Source organism: Aspergillus karnatakaensis, assembly GCF_047715665.1.
Source record: "Aspergillus karnatakaensis strain CBS 102800 unplaced genomic scaffold BJY04scaffold_30, whole genome shotgun sequence".
Lineage (NCBI taxonomy): Eukaryota > Fungi > Ascomycota > Eurotiomycetes > Eurotiales > Aspergillaceae > Aspergillus > Aspergillus karnatakaensis.
In genome coordinates this window covers 1-19,678 of record NW_027395742.1, presented here as the reverse complement: position 1 = coordinate 19,678, position 19,678 = coordinate 1, and the positions used below count along the sequence as shown (strand labels likewise).

General features: G+C 49.8%; 4 protein-coding genes across 4 annotated transcripts; 1 reads left to right on the top strand and 3 right to left on the bottom strand.

Moving 5' to 3' along the window:
- Positions 1-66: 66 nt before the first annotated feature.
- On the bottom strand, positions 67-8,062 carry ags2 (alpha-1,3-glucan synthase Ags2; the record flags this gene model as incomplete). The annotated part of the gene is made up of 6 exons (XM_073718861.1): positions 67-604; positions 659-1,169; positions 1,219-1,424; positions 1,485-7,415; positions 7,470-7,645; positions 7,709-8,062. 6 exons carry the CDS (start codon positions 8,060-8,062, stop codon positions 556-558), a joined length of 7,227 nt encoding a protein of 2,408 aa, XP_073570223.1. The 3' UTR covers positions 67-555.
- A 4,191-nt stretch (positions 8,063-12,253) lies between these two features.
- Positions 12,254-13,295, bottom strand: BJY04DRAFT_191190 (orotate phosphoribosyltransferase). The gene has a single exon (XM_073711608.1). It carries the CDS (start codon positions 13,165-13,167, stop codon positions 12,442-12,444), a length of 726 nt encoding a protein of 241 aa, XP_073570222.1. The 5' UTR covers positions 13,168-13,295; the 3' UTR covers positions 12,254-12,441.
- A 551-nt stretch (positions 13,296-13,846) lies between these two features.
- BJY04DRAFT_77578 (methylenetetrahydrofolate reductase (NAD(P)H) MET13) lies at positions 13,847-16,158 on the top strand. Its single transcript, XM_073721052.1, has 4 exons — positions 13,847-13,915; positions 14,002-14,842; positions 14,890-15,761; positions 15,810-16,158. The coding sequence occupies exons 2-4, from the start codon at positions 14,019-14,021 to the stop codon at positions 15,971-15,973; spliced, it is 1,860 nt and encodes a 619-aa protein (XP_073570221.1). The 5' UTR covers positions 13,847-13,915; positions 14,002-14,018; the 3' UTR covers positions 15,974-16,158.
- Positions 16,159-17,997: 1,839 nt separating this feature from the next.
- BJY04DRAFT_77567 (putative GABA permease) lies at positions 17,998-19,646 on the bottom strand. The gene is made up of 4 exons (XM_073721051.1): positions 19,560-19,646; positions 19,109-19,506; positions 18,717-19,046; positions 17,998-18,638 (listed from the first exon to the last, which is right to left on the bottom strand). The coding sequence occupies exons 1-4, from the start codon at positions 19,603-19,605 to the stop codon at positions 18,108-18,110; spliced, it is 1,305 nt and encodes a 434-aa protein (XP_073570220.1). The 5' UTR covers positions 19,606-19,646; the 3' UTR covers positions 17,998-18,107.
- Positions 19,647-19,678: the final 32 nt, after the last annotated feature.

Below are 19,678 nucleotides of genomic sequence, written 5' to 3'. Positions count from 1 at the left end.
TAATAGATTCAATTGAATGAAACTCTTCACGAACAATCATATATCCATACCATTATCAATAATCTGAACCATTCTACTCTATTTTGAGTCATGACAAATAGCCTAAAGTAAAGAGCAATAAAAACGCAAGGCAATCTTTCAGAACATCACATCAGACAACAAAACAAAAAGAAAACAAAAATCACTCATTAAATACATCTCTGTCTCACTTCAGTCAGTACATGTCAATGTCATGGTGGGACAGCTCAGCTTCGCAATCATAATAATGATTAAGTAGATAAGAAAGAAGGAAAACCATATTAACATCCGAATCATCAGGGGGATTGTGACTTATATAAAGTCGGCTTTTTATAGTAGGGGTAAATATCGTCAAGAAAGGTGGTTGAGTCCAATGTGCAAGAAAGTGGACCGTGGATGGATGGGGGTTTGGCCGGAAAAGCTTGGAAGGGCCGATTCAGTGTAATGTACAAGGGGTTGCAGAGCAGTCCTTTGCCTTCGGTTTGTCGCGCCCTGTTGAAAGCGCTTGATCGTTGATCGAAGATTAAAACTAGGTGTTTAGGGCTTCGTGAGTTGTTCTTTCCGGAAGAACATAAGGAATCCAGCGCTAGAATAACAATATCAGTCACAATTCAGCTGGTTGGGGGATCATCAGACCTACCAAATAAGCAACTGGAAGAAGAGAGCTATCCAAAACCAAGCGTTGGCAACAGAGTCAGCTCCAGCTGTCACGTCTGGAGAGATTGGGCCAGGGCCAATGTTGTTCGGGGCGAATGCCCTGGCGCAGATGGTAGCAATTGAACCAAGAACTTGAGAAGCCAGAAGCGTAAAACATATGTGCATCCGTGTTAGAGTTTGGAGAAGGATCATGCCGAAGCCGAGACCCTGTAGTGAATCTAGGATACCGAGCCAGAGCCATAAGCTTCGAGAGGCAAGTGCGCCGCTGGTGTAGCTGCCAGCCCAGGGTAGGTACAAACCCATGCCTGATACACCCCACCATATTTGTGCCCATCGGGGTGCACCAAGACCACAAGCAAACACTGGCAGGATCCAGCTGTGATGCTTCGATAGACGCCCGAATATGAACAGAATGGCTACCCAGGCGATACCGAAGAAAGCAACAACCAAGAGACCAATGTGCCAGGCTTCAGCATGGACCGAGCTCCAGAGGACTAGATCTGTTAGCTGTTTCTTCGACCAGCTTTGATAAACTGTACTTACAGCTCCAATTTCGGCCGTACGGCGCGCTGAGGAAGAAGTTCTGGAGAATCACAACCACAAAGTTCCACAAGATAATTTTGCGCCGGAATACAGATTGATAAAATGAAGGGACCTTTCCAGGGGTCTGGCGATAATAGTTTGGCAAGCCAAAGAACACCAGAAGGCCGAGCACCCAGAGGAAGACTGCAATCGGCAAACAGATCGCACTAGAAACCATTAGTATTAGGCTTATTTGTGTAGTAGGCTATGCGCCAAAGGAAACGTACGTCATTCTCCACGTCTCAGTAATATGTGCTTGCACATTTGGAACGCCTCGGGTGACTGCTTGCGACATCGATGTTCCCCAGTACCAGAGACCAATAATGTAGGCTTGCTGGCTGCCTTGAATGATGCATGCACGCCACACCCATTCCTTGACGGGTGCACCACTTTCGTCCCCGAAGTTGAGGGCAAAGAACAGGGAACCACTTGCAGATGCTGCTGCATACACGCCAGCACCGACATTCTGGATCCATGCTCGAGCAAACCCATCACTTTCGTAATGCGCAACACCAATGAAGACAAAGGCGAGACCGTACAGGAGCCAGGGTAGAGACAGAACCACAACGGACCTGCAGAAACGGAAAAGGAACCACCAGATGATAGAACTGACAAGATACACTGTTGCAATCCCATACAGCTTCTCAGGCCTTTGCCCGACCTCTCCAGTAAGCAACGTGATCTGGTATGAGTTTGCCGCAATGATCTGCCCGAGACCAAGTATGAACGAGTAAATCGGCCAGTCAAAAATCCGAACCTGCATCCACTTCCGGAGTCCAGAGGGTGGCACATAGTCATTTCCGAGGTGGAACTCGTCCGGCCTCCGAGGGGGGCTACCACTTTCGCGCGACCCGACCTCGTCGTTCGAGATCATTGCCATTGGCGAGGAGCCCTCGTATTTGGTGCGGAAGATTGAAGATTCAGATTGGTTGCGCCCGAGTCTTGCGTTCCGGAACCTATCAAACCATTTTTTCTCACTCTTCTCAAGATATTCCTCGATGCAGAGCTGTGATTCTGAGTTTGACCCGTTCAGCTTTTCCAGTTTGGCCTCGAACACCTTGTAAAACTCGCCAGTACTATCTGTAAACGTAGGGTCAACTTTCTGTAGTTTGAAATCCTTCTTTTCGCCAATGATAGAGTCAACCGAAAGCACGGAGGCACTGCTGAGGCGATTTCCAGGCTGTGTGAAGGGCGCCGCGGGAGGGACAAGGGTCTCGTCGCCGTCGAATGTTGTTGAGCTTGCTGGAGAAAGCATGTTTCGAGTGATGATTGAGCTCTGGCTCGAATGCCTGCGAGTGAAGAAACCTCTAATGGAGCTGTGATTTTGCTCTTGCTGTGCTGCCACCTCTACTCGCCGTCCTTCCTCTGCTTGCTCGGGCGTAAGCGTGTACTCCTCCTCTCCGTAGAAGCTGGGAATAAAGTCGTCATCGCTGCTCTCTTCTGTCATGGACATATTCTCGTCCGTGGCAGCTTGACTGTTTCTCCTCGACAGCCTGCGACGGCCACGGCGCATAAGGTGGCCAGGTCCTGCCCTCACACCAAGTGAGAGATGCCGGCTGAATCCAGATCGAGTTTGTTCATCACCACCGGGGCTTGGATCCCTGCTATAGATGATTGTGTTGCGCTGTTGTGGCCCGTAGGCACTGAGGCGGTTGATGTTCGAGTAACTTCCAGAACGCGAGTGTACAAGGGGGGGTGTCTGCACGCCGGTCGGAGTGACGTTTCCGGTCGACGCAATTGGGGGGGTCATCATTCCGTAGGGCGTGTTGGAGCCAGAAGGAGTATGAACGTGGCTGGACTTGACCACACCTTTACTATGGATCCGCATCGCTGTTGACTGTAGAATCTCAAGATCTTCAACCCACTGTGCAACGGGGAAACGTTGTTTTGCAGATCTCGCACGCATCTTTGCCCTCACTTGAGGTTTTGAGTTCAATGCACTTGCAATTGCGAGCTTGAATTGATGCAGAAGGTGAGCAGTGGTCGTGGATTCAACGTTGTACCACCACCCTGGCATCTGCCCAAGGCCACCAACACGAGCTCCAATTCCCAATGCTCCTTTGCGACCAAATTCAACGGCAACCAGTCCAAAGGGCTCATCACGAGATGGGATCAAAGCAAACTCTGCACCAGAAAATATGTATGGCGGAAGCGCTGTAAACTCGGGCTTTGAGTACACACGTCCGGGGTAGAGTTTCATCATTCGATCAAGCTTCAGGGCAGCAAACTTTCCATAAAGATCAATAACAGGGCCCACGCAAATCAATTGCACGTTAGGGCGGGATTCCAAGACAGCAGGCATTACATCAGCGATCAAGTCAACGCCTTTCTGCATTGACCACCGTCCCACGAAGACCAAAAGGTCAGCGTTCGGATTCTGCTCAAGGCCAGCCCATTCTTGGGCCTGTCGTTTGAGTTCTCCTCGGCTCGCTTCGTAGGTAGGGTCCACCTGAACTTCACTGTCTTTTGGCAACTCCTTGTTCCATTCGGCGGTGTCGGAGGGATCGGGATTAGGGAGATTTCCGACTTTCTTGAGGCCCCAGAAGATAGGATAGCGGGCATAGGAGCGTTTACCGTATTTTCTTGAAACCCCAACGGCGCCAAAGCCTTGCTGATGCACGCGGAGATAACTTGCACCAGCGTGAAGCATGTTAAAGACCTCACCGAATTGAACATAGCGCCGTGCTATATCCACTTCAATGTTGAACACAGAACACACCTCATCCCTTTCCTTTTGGGTACGCATGGGCCAAAGCCCTTGAAATTCCGCGTTGTGGAGCGAAAGACAGACGGGAACAGTTCTCTGAGGAAGGAGATAAAGCGGTGCGATAGAGCCATGGTAGTCGTTGATATGGTATAGATCAATCGGAAAGCGCTTGATGGTCTCTGCAATACACTGGTTCCAGGCGGAATAGTAAATAGCGCTGTCGAGGTCGTCCATGCGTGCTGGATAGGGTTCGGCCTTCGTCTGCTGACGGAAGACTGGGGCGTCCAACAGAACGTAGGTGATATTATTTAGGACGTGGTATTGAACCTTTACCTCATACGTGTTCCCAAGAACAGTCACGAACATAGGATCAGCTGCTTGGTCTTCTGGATAGTCCACGCCTCCGACACAAGGAACAACCCAAATCAAATTCTGATGGCTGAGGTTCTTTCCCATAAGCTGTGCCATGACTCCAAGACCGCCGATTTTTATCCTGATGGCCCAGTCCTCAATATCGTACTCCATCGTAGCGATAAGAACTGTGCGCCTATGCGCGGCCCCGTTTCCAAACGCAGGTGTGCTCTGTAGAAACCCTGACTTGTTAACGAGCCGCAGCAGAGGGTTTATTGAAGGCTTCGTTGAGAATAAGAAAGAAAGTAAAGACTTCTTCTGGCTGGTTCCGAGTTGGTTGAACTTGACTTGGTAGAAAGATTTCATGAACGCGTATACACACCCAGCCGCTGTAAGTAGCGGTACCAACCAGAGGAGGATATAGACAACGAGCTGAATGTTTCTCGATCCGGTGGGCTGCAGATTGATCCTCATTGTACCGTCATCGACCCAGAGATCCCAGGCTAAATACGGCGCTGGAGGTTTGTCGGTGAGGTTGATAGAGAGGGCGCTGAGCGAGGATGGTGGCATGCGATCCAGAATCCCGTCGGCATCAAGGTCACCGAAAACAAAGCTCTGGTCAGGTTCCCCGTCGGGGTTCATTCCCCATACATTGAATTGCCCCTGAGCTGGATATTCTGCACGCAGCCTGAATTTCCAAAAGCCATCGCTGTCCTGTTTCACTTCGTTGTCAAGCCCTGCGTCGTAGCCGTATTGGTTGTAAGGGCCATTGAAGAAGAGATGAGGAAAACGTCTTGGGCGATCGGTACCAATGTCACCTTCTTGAACATAGTCGCTGCTGCCAGTCATTTTGCTCCAGTACTCAACACGTACGTGCTTTCCAGTCCACTTCTGTTTGTCTGTTCCGGACCAAGGCAGCTCTTCAATAGTCTCATCTCCTCCTTTATAGTCCTGCCAGTCAGAAAAGGAGCTGCCCCAGTTTGTTGAGTAACGGTACTTGTCAGCACCAGCAGCCCTATGTCGGATATACAATGTCCCATTTTCACTCTGGTGGAGTAGGTTTGAGGAATAGTTAGCTGCCGTGGCAATCATCGGGTTGTCTTCTTGACCAACACGAATAAGAAAGTGGTCAACAGCCTCAGTCGAGCGACCCGCCTCGCTAGTGGCATTGGTGACAGTCAATCTGTGGATTCCATTGTATACTCCCGTTAGCTTCGAAGTCCAGACCCAGGCGCTAGGGAGCTGACCCGTCCACTGAGTATCGCTTGGGGTAATGTTTTTGCAGTCCACACTGTCTTCGTCAATAGAAGCTGTCTTCCCGGCTTCTGTCGTGGACTTCAGAGAGATAGCCTTTGTGACGGAGTCGCAGTCCATTTCGGTAGAGAAATAAATGCTGACATCGATTTCTTCTGCTTTATCAAAAGCGACCTTGGAGAGTAACGGTTGGTCGTGGCCTGGGGTGATTTTTGTGATCATTGGCCCGGGCTTCACGAATTGTTCCTTTGGAACGAAAGCTTTAAAGTCGAAGGGCTTCAAAGATATACTATCGAGGCACCCGTTGAACTCACTTGAGCCGTTGAGGCGGAGTTTCTTGGGACCATCTTTCAGCTCGTACTCGTCGTGCGGGTAGAACAGGTTGACAACAGTTGTTCCGGTATCAAACGGGGATATCAATGCTGTGTCATTGTCACCACAGTCGAATCTATAATCAACAGGCTTGTTATCATTCTGATACACAAGCCAGACTGGTTGTTGGTTGTCAAGCTCCTGGATTTTGTAGACAGAGTCTCTCAAGATAGACCACATTCCTGTCTCCGTAGCCGTTCCATTCGAGCCTGGGTAGAAGACTTCCCGCGTTTGATTCGACAGCTTTTGAACGGAATAGCCATCGTTCAAAACTTGATAATCTTGCCGCATCTGATACATGTGCTTGATCACATTCCGGATAGGGTGAGATGGATCACGGTGATCATATGCCACGGTCTCGTCAAGACAGCCTTCCCGTCCCTTACTGATGGGCCAGTTGTGATACTGACCTGCAGTCAACGAAAAGCACCCATGGGTCCTCCAAGCGGTAGCCGGGGACATTGCCTGACGGCCGTAAACGTAGTTGTCTGCGGTGGCATCCAGGATATAGAAACCTTGTTCTTCGCCCCACAAAAGTAATGGGATTCCTGGAAGGTGGAGGGTAGTGATAAACATCCCCAAGAGTTGCCTCTCAATTCCTTGCTCCAGGGCTGGCCAGCGAAAGACATCCTGGTTCGTGGCACCGTACATGTGTCGGGGATCGAATTTGCCAGTATTTGCATTGACCATGTCATTTGTCATAACCATCACGTTCCAGGCATCTGTCCAGTCAACAGGTGTATCATAACCGGCCGCAAGGTTGCCGTCGAGTCCAAGAAATCGAGTGAGAGAACGGTAAGTTGAGTAGTGGAAGGCAGCACTGTCAATCGCCTGGAGACCGTCCTCACGGAGGAAGTATTGGTGATCAGACTCGTTTGTCATCGCCATGGAGTCCATTGCCGAGTCCGGGTATTGATTTGGTTGTCTGCCGCGACCAAGGTAGATTGCACCAAAGTTGTTTCCACCAGTAATCTCACCTGGCAGGAAGAAATTATCCTTGCCAACATCGCGAGCACACTCTCGATACGCACTTGACATGTCTCCAAGAGCGTCCACGGTTGATTGGGTTGCTTTATCGTAACGGAAACCATCGATATCAAGTGCTTTAATTATCATGCACGAGTGCTTGATCAATCTCTCCCGGACGCTGGGGTTCCATTCACGAAGACGGTCTTGAACTGAAGCAAATTTGGCCAGTTGTCGCTCCCAATCTGGGTATAAACCAAAAGCCTCCCTGTCACCATATTGGTCGAAATCACTATCGTAGCAGCCCTGTAGCTCATCACGGACTTCTTTGTTCACTGGCCAGCCAGTTTCGTTCCAGAACCGGGGATATTCGCACGTCTTGTTGTATGAGTTGCTGATGTCAAAATCGATATAACGACGCTCGGACTTCCAGAGGGCTTCGTGTTCTTTGGCGGAAAACGGTGTGGTAACATTCAGGTATCCTTTGAACCCAATTAAGTCACCCATACTTGATGTCTCACTTAGCTTGGAGGCCGCCTATTGAAGAGACATTCTAACTTACGTTGCAATTGTGTTGTCAAACAAGACATACATTCCACGCTTATGGATTTCTGAGATCGCATTTCTCCAGGTTTGAATTGTACCGAAATGCTGGTCCAGTAGTGTGGTGTCCAATATTGAGTAGCCATCTGCACCCCAAGGTTGATTCATGAGGATAGTTCCCGCCAGGTAGATTCCCTAAAGAAAAATGGCGATCAGCAAAAGACTAAGAGATAGATGAGAAGAGAAGTAAGATAGAACCTTAATTCCCATTCCGTGAAGGTAGTCAAGCGTGTCCACCAAGCCTTGGGCGTCACCACCATGCCGCATCTGATTTGAATTCAGATCATGCTCGAAGAGGGTTCCATTAATATTATCGTTAGTGGGGTCACCATTGACGAAACGATCTAGGAAGAGTGTGTAGAACGGGAACCTCCAGTTCTCGGGCGAAGGTGTATATGTGTGGTTCGACCATGCTGGAGCGGAATAGTCTGCTGGATTCGCGGCGTTCTTGTTTGCGTTAAGATTGTAGTCGACTAGAGACTCTTCATAGGGCCAGCCTACGGCTGTCGCTGCGAAGAGAGCGAGCAGTGGTGTTGAAGTTCCCCACTTCATGGTGACAGTTGCTGAGGTTTCCTCAGATAGCCGACATGTGTCTCAAGAGTTGATGAGAATTAGGCAAGACCGATGGTAAGCAAGAGTCCAGCTCGAAAAACTAGTTCAAAAGAGTCAAGTAGATCTGCTTTCACTCAAAGCTCTCTCGCCTGGTCAAAACTATCGGAGCCCAAGGAAGAGACAGGGCACTAGAGGAGGAGGAGTGAACAAAGTAGAAAGCTCAAGCAGCAACTGTGCGAGCGGCTATGGGGCATAAAAAGAAGACAGATTGAGAAGAACAAAAAAGAAAACCATATACCCGAGTATATGTCCGAGGAGCTGCAGGAATAAATGCAATCTACAGGCCGGGAGAAAGCATTATTAGCTGTGGTATACTGATAGGAAGGAGAGTCAGCGAGGGATTGTTACTGGCTGAAAGGAGCAAAAGAGACGAAGATCCTCTTTTATCCAACCAGTACCACAACAGAGAATAGGCTAGTTCCATGGCTTAGTCGACAGATAGGCGTTCATATGGAGCAATGTCTCCACGGCGCAATGAGAGCTGTAGTCCCTTTGCTGGCGGACCAGCCACCGACCCATCCATGGTGACTCGTGTGCCATCAGCGAGACGAAAGGAGAAGGCCGAGGGACCCATTGGGCCTCTGGGTATTGGAGAGTTGGCATGAATGCAGGATTACTGTAGAAAGGGGGAGAAGCTGTCGCAGGAGAAACGAAGCGATGTTCACCCAAGATGCATGCAGGTCAGTTGGAGTGGCAGGCAGGCTCTAAGCGCAGATCATTGTATTTCTGTAACAGATTACCGGATACGTCTTGTAATACACTTACATGACCCTACTAATATAATCAATCAAAGTATGCACACTCTAGGAGCTACACAGTATTAATCCCAGAATCAAACTAATTTCTCAGTATATACTCTGGTTGTGTGTGTTAGATACGGAGTAAAAGGCCCATGATAGAAAACTTGAGCGACAGACACGATCAGAGCCGCAATGGCGCTCTGCCTTCAGTACATATGCAATAATTCAGTTGCTCAGCATAGTACTGGAGTAGCTTAGTAGTTAACTCTAGAATGGAAAACATGTAGTACCTACGGAGTACCATACCTGCTCGCGACCCTACCAAGTATATTTTTTTCCCCTCTGGGCATCCGGTAGCTACATATGATCTTGAACTGGGCCTCTCTTGGTTATATCTCTAGAGCGATAATTCTCCAAGAGAGATAGCTACACTGATTAACTGTCAGTACACATAATTTCATCAAAGATTCACAGCTTATATCCGGTTTGTTCAGGTTGTGGCTCTGCTATAGATCGGCTGCCGAAACGAGCCCGATGGGACAATACGGGATTACATACAGATACGAAGTCATGCCAAGTGATAGACAGCCTCACCCCTTGCTGGCAAGGTTTAGAGGGATATGAGGAGTTCGAAGGAAATCTTGAATAGGATCCTGTCACTTCAATGGCGTCTCTCGGCGGCTGATAGCTGAAAGCCCTTTCGTTCTTACTAGGGATGCACATGCAAGGAGACTCAGCCAGTTACTTCGGAGCGCACTCACTTGACTACTGAGCAATGTGTACCATCTGCTAGCGGACATCAGAAGATTCTTATCTACCAGCTGTGCGGACAATTTCCCTTCTCGACGCTAAGATAGCAAAGATGCCCCGAATAACTCATCCGATTCCCAAGAATCATCATTAGTACGGTGCAATCTACACCAAGCTCGCTGACAATCATGCCTTATGCCGCTGACTATCTGGTAGTAACCTGAGTTAATCCAATATATCTACCTCAGGTGCTCTTAAGCTTTCCCTCAGTTAGTTCTATATATTAAATATCAGTCCCCTTGAGCTTGCTTGTGTTAGCAGGTTCCCGGCCAAGCCTGGAGGTTCTGTGACTTCAGTCATCCACAATGCCCCGACGAAGAACTGTCATGTACGTAAGAATACTATATGCAATGCACGAGACACGATGTCTAATTTTACCGACATCCGCTCGAAGCGAGTCGATTCAAAATAGTATGAACCTGTGATCGATCACTCGGGTAATTACGAATACTGATCTTACCGGCGATACATTACCATACCAGCTGCTGTGGCCCACGCCAAGCAATATGACGGGGTAGATTAGCGCGAGCTTAAACTGGACTCCATCCACCAACACAACCACTCTGCCAACAGCCTGCTTAACACGCTCTTATTGTGCCTCTGCAGACCGATGGAGATTTCTCCCGAGAGTGAGCACAGTACGGTGAGATACTGGCTCTAATCAGATATTGCTGGGTCACCAGTGGGCTCTTGAAGGAGCTCGAGCTCCTGGTACTAACCCCTTTGTTCCGCCTCCCTTCACACTCCTAGAGTTGAGCCTGTCAACTCGTGCCTTTGAATGATATCCAAAGCCCTGGCAAACCCCTCTACATAAATCACTCCTGATCCGCAGTACAATATACCCCTTGTTCGTCTGATGTCATCCCACCCCGCCACCGATATTGTTCAAGAGCGTGCTCACTGAGGTGCCAGGAACCGAAAATCAGGGAAACGGTTTTCAAGTTGAGCTCAGAGAGTCTGCCAGCACCGTGGGCACCAGGATCAAGTACCCTAAGAATATAATAGACTAATACTCACCGATTACCAGACTCTCCACTCCCGCTGCGGAAATCAGTCGCTTGGCTGTTGCGCAGCTTCCCGTCATCTGCCTACAAATGCTCTGAGGGCGCGCTCGGAACGCCAAATAACTACAGCACATGAACCCATGTACGAGAAAGGGCGGTCGAGCTATCATGCCTTGGCAAGACTGCTTACGCCATGCGCAGAAGTTTATACGATGGTTCAAAATGCCCAAGCTGAAGAGTGGCCACTGCAGCCTCTTCCAGGCCGCAGCTTTACACCGCACTGTATCTGGCTTTCCCGAACCAATGCGACATTCAATAAATACCGGCTTCAGCAAAGGCCTATGTTATGACGCGGCATCTATCCTCGGGCCCTGTTACTCCGACATCAAGGTACAGAAGCACACCGTAGCCTGGTTCTATCCCGCCCATCGAGCTCGATTTGATACTGATTCAGCATGGCTGACTGATTCTGGGGAGCGTTATCCACTTTTCAACCTTTCGAAAACCACTAGATTACCCACTGTGCAGCGATGGCTTCCATATCAGATGCGTGGGTACTGCAGGATCTGCGGATCTGACTTGTTATACTTCAGCACGCCACAACTACACATCACATTATGCGACCCGTTTGATTTACAGAACAGCACTATCTGAGGATATAGCCAATGCCAACACACTTACAACTGGATTCAACAGGATAACCGGAAAAGCCTGCATTCTCGTGCACTCCATGCCTCGGTCGGCAATCCCCGTCTGGCGGGCTGTCTAAAGCTATATGCGCTCGCTAGCATGCTTTCCTGCAGGTTCCAACTGGCTTGCGCGTTTTCTCTGACAAATACACCAGATAAGATCGGTTCTGGGTGCCCAATTGATTTCGGCCGATCATTTTCATGCTGCCCTTGGAACCCGACGTTCACCGACACTCCAAAGCTGTATATACAGGTTCAGCCTCCCCAGAGACTCCATAAATGCGCTCGGATCAGTACAAAAGAGAAACGGGCCCAACTGCCCCGTCTCCGTCTTGCGCTTGGGCTCTATCTTGCCGCATTATGGCCAAGAACGACAGACCATCTCCCCACACTTGCCGTTCTGATATCATTTAGCGCTGAGAGTCAAGGCATCGCTCGACGGTACGACTTTCAGAAAGTCCTAACTAGAAGAGTACGAGTTCGTTGCGAAGTTTAGCCGGCGCAGTTCCACCGAGAAGGGCCGCAGTCACCGCGCTTCAGTGGTAGGTCGTCCCGCCAAACACATTCCAAGAGTACATATGCCTGATGTACCTCTTGCGTCCTTATGAGTTCTTCTGCTCCTCGTATGTCACTCGTATAGACGCGCCTGTAGCTCTGTCCGTCAAAGCCTGTTCTTTCGACCCTCTCGCTCCGCGCCTCACTTGTAGAAACGCACCACACCCTCTGGCTCATACATGTTCGTGAGGATATTCAGCTGCCAAACAGATTTCCCATCAACTGAGTTGGTCATTTGCACGATACGCTTTAGATATCTGATGTGTCTACCGATACATCAGTTATATATCTCTGTACGCGACACCACGCAACAAGACACACGAGACGTGTTTGGTTTGTTAGGCAATAAACTGAACATGCGCCTAAGACATCTAGACTAATACGATGTTCTGTTCTCCGCTACGCATGTTCACTACTAAAGATGGCACTTCTGTTCCTAATATCAAGTACCTAGTACCACAATCAAATCATTCCACGTTCATCACACGTTTTTTTCTAACTCCGACTCCAGGAGCCTGCATCTACTCAGCGCCATAGCGCGCGCGATAATCCTTCAACCGCTGAACCTCCTTCTCTCCAATCTCCCCACCCAATTTCTCGATCAAATCTGACAGCCCAATAACAGCACGAACAGGGACCTTGTCGCCGAGATCCCTCTGCGCACAGCCAACAGCACTCTTGCTCTCAGCCTCGCTAACGCGCTCCTCACGATCCAGCAGCACAACAACACCCGCGACAATGCCGCCCTCCTTCTCAATAATCCCCACAGCCTCGCGCAGCGCCGTGCCAGCCGTAATCACATCATCTACAATTACAACTCTCTTTCCCTTCAGGGGCGCACCCACGATATTGCCACCCTCGCCGTGATCCTTCGCCTCCTTGCGGTTGAACGAGTAGCTAACGTTGTCCCATGTTCCCGGTGTCTTTCCGGCGAGGGTGTCCCGGACAGCGAGCTCGTTGGTGACGGCAGCGCAGATGGGGATGCCCTTGTAGGCGGGGCCAAAGATGATGTCGAAGGTAGGGGTTGTGGTTCCGTCGGCAGCGGTGGTGACGAAGGGCGGGGAAGAGAGGACGCTCGCGTAGGCGGCGGAGGAGGCGCGGAGGAGGGGCGCGGTGTGGAGGAGCGAGGAGGTGAAGAAATAGGGGGATTCACGACCGGATTTGAGCGTGTAGGTGCCGAAGGAGAGGACTTTGTTGGAGATGAGGAGGGGGAGCAGGGTTGCTTTGTAGTCTTGCGAGGCCGACATTTTGCGGGGCTGTCTGATTTTTTGTTCTGAGAGTGTTTTGTGAGTTTAATTTATGAAGTTGAAGCGTCTATGAAGTATAAAGGAGCAAAAATGAATTAATTGTACTGCTACATAAGAAGGAGAGAAAGAGAGAAGAGAGAGGAAGAAGACAAAAAGTGGATGCCGCTCGAAGTTTTTGATAAAATTTCCCCGGGCAATTTTTTTTCACCGGGACCAGCAATGAGGGGCGGAGAGGGGAGGTCGCCGAAGAAGGAGGGGCGGAACCACCAGCGACTAAGTTGACGAGAATCCTCCCGAGCTTGCTTGCTTCTTTCCCTCAATTCCCCATCCTCCACCCTGTTCTTCTCTTTTCTCCATCTCCGCACTCTTCTTCTGGGGTTGAGATTCTCTGCGGTTGGGTCAATTGTTTGTTTTTATCCTTTGTGCTCTTGTCAATTCCCCTTTCGGAGAGAAATAAACCACGTGCCGTGCCGGTCAGATTCTCCGAACACCGGCCTAGAGGGGTACTTCATCTTTCTCCTGCATACCTTTGGTCTCGGAGCAGGCTCTCTCCGTTGACTGTTCTCACTGTCGCTGTGTCTCTACAGACTTGAGTGTTCTTTGTTTTGTTTTACTTTTCGTGCTGTCATTCGATTTTCATTTCTTCATTTCTTTCGCTCCGACCTCGGTGCTCGAAAGACCGGTGAGCAGGAAATAAACACCCTTCTTCGACCTTATTTACCATTGTGAAACATTTACTCGACCAAGAGTGAGTCCGACGATTCCATTCGCTCCGCCTTCATTTTCTTCTAAGCTGTTCAGATTGAGAGTCGATGCTAATTGTTTTCGGTTCAGACTAAACAGCCCCAAAAATGCATATCAAAGACAAGCTCGCCCAGAATGAGGCTGCCGATAAAATCGGTATCTCATTTGAGTTCTTCCCTCCCAAGACCGCGCAGGGTGTTCAAAACTTGTATGACAGAATGGACCGTATGCACGCACTAGGCCCCTCCTTCATTGACGTTACATGGGGTGCTGGTGGACGACTGTCGGATCTGACCTGTGAGATGGTAAATGTCGCGCAATCGGTTTATGGCTTGGAAACATGTATGCATCTTACCTGCACGGATATGCCCCAGGAGCGCGTGGACGCTGCGCTTCAAGCAGCATACAAGGCAGGCTGCACCAACATCCTTGCTCTACGTGGTGACCCTCCTCGAGAGAAGGAAGTCTGGGAGGCAACTGATGGAGGTTTCCGGTACGCAAAGGACTTGGTCAAATACATCAAGGATAAATATGGCAATCATTTCTGTATTGGCGTCGGAGGCTACCCCGAGGGAGCTGATGACAATCCAGATGTAGATCTCTTGATCGACCACCTGAAGGAGAAGGTTGACGCTGGCAGTGCGTTTATCGTCACGCAGATGTTCTACGACACAGACAATTTCATCAAGTGGGTCGAGAAGTGCCGCGCCAAAGGCATCACTGTGCCAATCATTCCTGGTATTATGCCTATCCAGACCTATGCCGCTTTCATCCGACGGGCGAACTGGACGAAGACTCAGATTCCTCCTGATTGGCTCGAGGCTTTGGAGCCTGTCAAGAATGATGATGCAGCCGTGAAGCAGATCGGTAAACGTCTGATTGCAGACATGTGCCGTAGGCTTGTCGCATCTGGCATCAAGCACCTGCACTTGTAAGTCTTCTCACCCCTTGTCACAGACCCTAGGCTTAAAAATTTAGCTACACCATGAACCTTGCCCAGTCAACCCAGCTCGTGCTTGAAGAACTTGAACTCTCCCCGACAGCCGAGACCCCTATCCCAAGGCCTCTGCCTTGGAGACCTTCTCTTGGCCTGAACCGAAGGGAGGAGGATGTCCGTCCTATTTTCTGGCGCAACCGCAACTCGTCCTACATCGCACGAACCCAGATTTGGGACGAATTTCCAAACGGTCGCTGGACCGACTCCCGGTCTCCAGCCTTTGGTGAGCTGGATGCCTACGGTATCGGTCTTAAGGGCACAAACGAGCAGAACATCAAACTCTGGGGCGAGCCAAAGTCCGTTCGTGATCTTGCGGACACCTTCGTACGTTTCTTAGAAGGCACACTCGACCGTCTTCCTTGGAGTGATTCCCCCATCACACCCGAGACAAACGTTGTGAAGGACGAACTCATCGAGCTCAACAAGCGTGGTTTCCTCACGATCAACTCACAGCCCGCCGTGAACGGCGTGAAATCATCTCATCCCGTATACGGATGGGGCCCGAAGAACGGTTTCGTTTACCAGAAGGCGTACCTCGAGCTTCTCGTCCCTCCCTACCTGATTGATGATTTGATTTCTCGTATCGAGGGCAATGAAGATCTCACTTACCACGCCGTGACCAAGCACGGAGAGTTCCGGACCAACACTCGCGATAGCCCCAACGCTTTAACATGGGGTATCTTCGCCGGCCGTGAGGTCGTCCAACCGACCATTGTGGAAACCGTGAGTTTCTTGGCCTGGAAGGATGAGGCCTACCAGCTAGGTGAAGATTGGGCCAAGTGTCACGAAGCCGCAAGCCCAAGCCGAAAGCTGCTTCAAGGTATTATGGACACTTGGTACCTGGTCAACATCGGTAAGTGATTGATTTTAAGCTGAGAGTCCCATACTGACCGGTTCTTAGTTAACAACGACTTCCACAACACCACTGATCTCTTTGATCTGTTCAAGGGCTTGAACGTCAAAGACATTGACGTTGAGCTCGTGGCCGATGAGCCCAAAGCTCAGCATGGCACAACCAACGGCACAACCAACGGGACTGCTCTGGAGCAACCCGTGAAGAACTAGGCTTCTCAACATCAGCCTACATTGTTTAACACATAAATGCGTACTATGCATTACTACAACTAATTCAACACCTCCCTCAACGATACCGCCTGGGCTAGCTCCCAGGCCCTGAAATGTTTTACGTCGATACGAATGAAGACCTCTCAACGATTTCTTCCTCTCATCGTTATTTTTAATTCAACATGACTTTCCATTCTCAACAATATACCCCGCGTTTCTCTCATCGACTTTCTTTTCGGCTCGAGAATCATTCATCTCACATTCAACATATTTCTTTTACCTTCTCTTCCTTTCACTAGAGATTGGATCCTCTACTCATCGAGCATTACGCGGGGTGAACAGAGGAACAAAATTACTACCAAAAGCGGCATGAGCGGTCTTCAACAACAAGTTATAATATTCAACACTATACGGAAAGGACGGAGTTTGTTTATGAGTGACGGCTGCAAATGGTTTCTACAAGCAGAACCAAAAATGAATCCTCTTCAACATGGGATACAGGTGGGCCGGAGCTGGAGTTTCTTTTGCATGCATGGGTCTTGGATATTATTGCATTCGTCTGACTTGGTTCAGTTGATGTACCTAGTCAGCACACATACACTTCTCTCTCCATCAAAAATACTTTGAGAGAACAAAATAAATAGCTCATCAAGCACAAACTGTTGTTCAACATCATAATACATTGAAATAACCATCACCTCGTGCTGCCTTTTATCTCGGATCTACCCTACCCTCGAGATTTTCTCGAGACCCAGAACACTTGTCAACCAGCTTGAACTATACTATTGCCAGCCTAAATGATCTGATAACAAGCACGAAGCCAGACCACATTCAAAGCTCTATACATGTAATATTATATTATTTTAGTTCAAGCTCTCTAATCCACACACCCGACGACAACAAAGCCGTCCTTTCCCGCCCTCTCCGCTCCGCTGTACCCATCGTACCCAAGACAAAGCCAAGCCACTGTGATCAGGTATTCGATTAGTTACCCATACCCAGGGTCCTATCAACGGCCGTCCCCCTCCCTAGGTCTATCTTCTTCAGACGTGTCTGCCAATTGGAAACGACTTTCCACTAACCGTTTCGACCACGCTCCTGCCCGATTCCTGCATTCCTGCATTCCTGCAGGTGCACTCCTTCAATCCTTCCTTCCTTCCTTCCCTCATTCTCTTCTTTCCCTCTTTTTTTTTGGCGTTTACTCACCTGCAGTACTCGTCTGACTTATTATTTTCTAACTATGTGGCAGGATTTATCTACATAGCTCTATATATATCTAGCAACTGGGATGGGATAGTAAGCGGAAGCGGGGAGCTCAATACCTCCTTGGGCTAAGAACGGGGAGATGGAGCTCCAACCTTAGCCCCGCACCCACGGTGACCCGTCACCCCACCCACCCGATGCTGCGGTGGGTAGTCTAGACAAGTTACGTACCGCACCGTAGTTAGTGAGCTACCTAGGCTCGCGGGGCTAAATGATATTATATTCTGAAAGTATGAGTCCTGATCAGCTCGATGAGACTAATATATACCCGTTACGATCGATCAATCACCCCATGTAATGGACCTGTGATGAGGTCGAGGGTGGGAGTTAATTCGGACTAGTTCTTGCAGTGGAATGGGTATTGCAATTTTTGAGGTTGAGCTAGAGCTTGAGTTTGCGACGCCATACAGAAACTAACAGGTTCTTTTACTCGATGAACGTTGAACATGGACCTCCGATGGTGTTGCTTGGTGACTAGGTACAGTACCTACCCTGGACTACTAATAATGCCACGGCGTCGGGTGAAAGGCTCTATGAGGAGGTGGCCGGGCTGGGGGGTTAGGATCTGTGTACTGTGTAAGGTACGGTAGAGGGTAGAAGAGGAGGAGGAAAGAATTTTCTATTTGATTTTCAGAGTGATATATAATTACCTTATGATCTGTACGGTGGCTTACACAACCGGCAAAGGCTAGCAGGACCGGGGATGATCTATAATATAAGATAGTCTGATTCCGTATGAGTAGAGTACTCTATTGTTTTTCACCAGATCTAACTAGTCTATCTCATCTGCCCTGCCCTGCCTTGCTCTACGCGGAAATCCGTCCGCAATCTTACTCCAAGCTCAAGCTACAGTAACTTACATTCCCTAACCCTAACCCTCCACGCGAACCTCCATAACAGGCCCCTGATAAACCCTCCTTGCCCTCACCACATAATATAGCACAGCCAGAATAACCGTGCCTACCGTCCCGACAACACTAAAGTTCATCGTTTTCTCAGTAACCCCCGAGTACGTGGACGGCCAGAAACTAAAAAACACCACAATGATCATAAACACGACGGCGTAGGCGTTGATCGCTATCCCCCAGATTCCGGGGACATGGAAGGGGCCCCAGACGAGTTTGGCGCCGGGGACGTTGACGTTCACAAGAACAATGGGGTCTGGGTCCGGCTGCTCGGGGGTAAAAGTTGGGAGGGGAGGGGTGAGTGTTATTGCGCCTGTGCAGCGGCGCCAGAGGAGGAGAACGCCGACGGTTAAGTAGGAGAGGTAGACCCCTGAAACTGCCATGGAGATTATGCCGTTGAGGGCTACGCTGGAGCCGATGTTTATTAGGCCGAGGGCGCAGGTCACGCTTGTTGTTAGGAGGATGGAGTATGTCGGGAGCTGGTTGATGTGGGAAACCTGGGTGGATGGATGCATCAGAACCCAGCAGTCATAAGTGGATAGGGCTGGTAGGTCAGACATGTCCTAAGTACATACCTGGCTCCAAATGCGCCATCCAGGGACCGCGCGATCGCGCGCGAAAGACCAGAACTGGCGAGAGGTTGCGGCCAGCAGAGCAATAGGGGTACAGAGGCCGATAATCACGATGATCGAGATCATTCCTAGGGCGCCAGAGACCGAATCAGTTGCCTGGTAGAAGATCTCCATGTATGGGTAGCCTGTTGGAGTTGCGAGGGCGGCGTCGAGGTCGCCCAGGCAGAAGAGCACCGCGATTAACATGCCGAATCCAAGTGAGCCGTTGATGAGAACCGAAAGCATGGTCGCTCGTGGAATAGCCACGGATGCATTGCGCACTTCTTCGGCCATCTGTTGGTTGCAGTGATTAGCGTCGTACTTGGGAGTCAACGAAGGAGCATTAGAGGACATACATGCACAGCAGCATCACCCCCGGCAAAAGCGAAAACCACCCCCTTGATTCCAACGAACCAAGACAACCCCCGACTGGGAAATCCGCCGCCATTAGCAAACTCCAGAAACACATCGTGTGTGGATTTATGCTCGGCCATGTAAGTCAGCGGGATGAGGATGGCAAAGAATCCCAGGATGTGAAAGACAAGAATGACAATCTCAAGCCGGGGTAGAAGCTTCCCTCCAGCGAGGTTGACTCCCAGAGCCATCAGGGTTGCCGCCCACATAATGAAGGTTCCGTGCCAGGCCTGTAAGTCGTAATGAGAATGGGCGAGACGCGCTACGCCCTGGATTTGAGTGCCTGCAATGAACGCCGCCGAGGCGAGCGCAGACTGCCAGCCGATGACAGTGAGCCATCCTGTATTTATCCAAGGTTCAGTGTATGTCTCATCACCAATAGCTGGGACGTACCGGTCATGTAACTGAGAAACTTCATAAAGCGCGGCGGAGCCAGCATCGCACACCAGTGGTATTGACCACCAGAGGTTGGCGCCCTTGCAGGATTAGGCTTGCTTTCATTTAAAGGGGGG

Excerpts from the sequence above, each read along its gene's own strand:
- BJY04DRAFT_191190 (XM_073711608.1), bottom strand. The coding sequence starts at position 13,167 with ATGTCGGCCTCGCAAGACTACAAAGCAACCCTGCTCCCCCTCCTCATC.
- BJY04DRAFT_77578 (XM_073721052.1), top strand. The coding sequence starts at position 14,019 with ATGCATATCAAAGACAAGCTCGCCCAGAATGAGGCTGCCGATAAAATC. Across the intron at positions 14,843-14,889 it reads GGCATCAAGCACCTGCACTT|CTACACCATGAACCTTGCCC; the intron begins GTAAGTCTTCTC and ends TTAAAAATTTAG. Across the intron at positions 15,762-15,809 it reads TTGGTACCTGGTCAACATCG|TTAACAACGACTTCCACAAC; the intron begins GTAAGTGATTGA and ends ACCGGTTCTTAG.
- BJY04DRAFT_77567 (XM_073721051.1), bottom strand. The coding sequence starts at position 19,605 with ATGCTGGCTCCGCCGCGCTTTATGAAGTTTCTCAGTTACATGACCG. Across the intron at positions 19,047-19,108 it reads GGGGTGATGCTGCTGTGCAT|ATGGCCGAAGAAGTGCGCAA; the intron begins GTATGTCCTCTA and ends TGCAACCAACAG. Across the intron at positions 18,639-18,716 it reads GATGGCGCATTTGGAGCCAG|GTTTCCCACATCAACCAGCT; the intron begins GTATGTACTTAG and ends CCATCCACCCAG.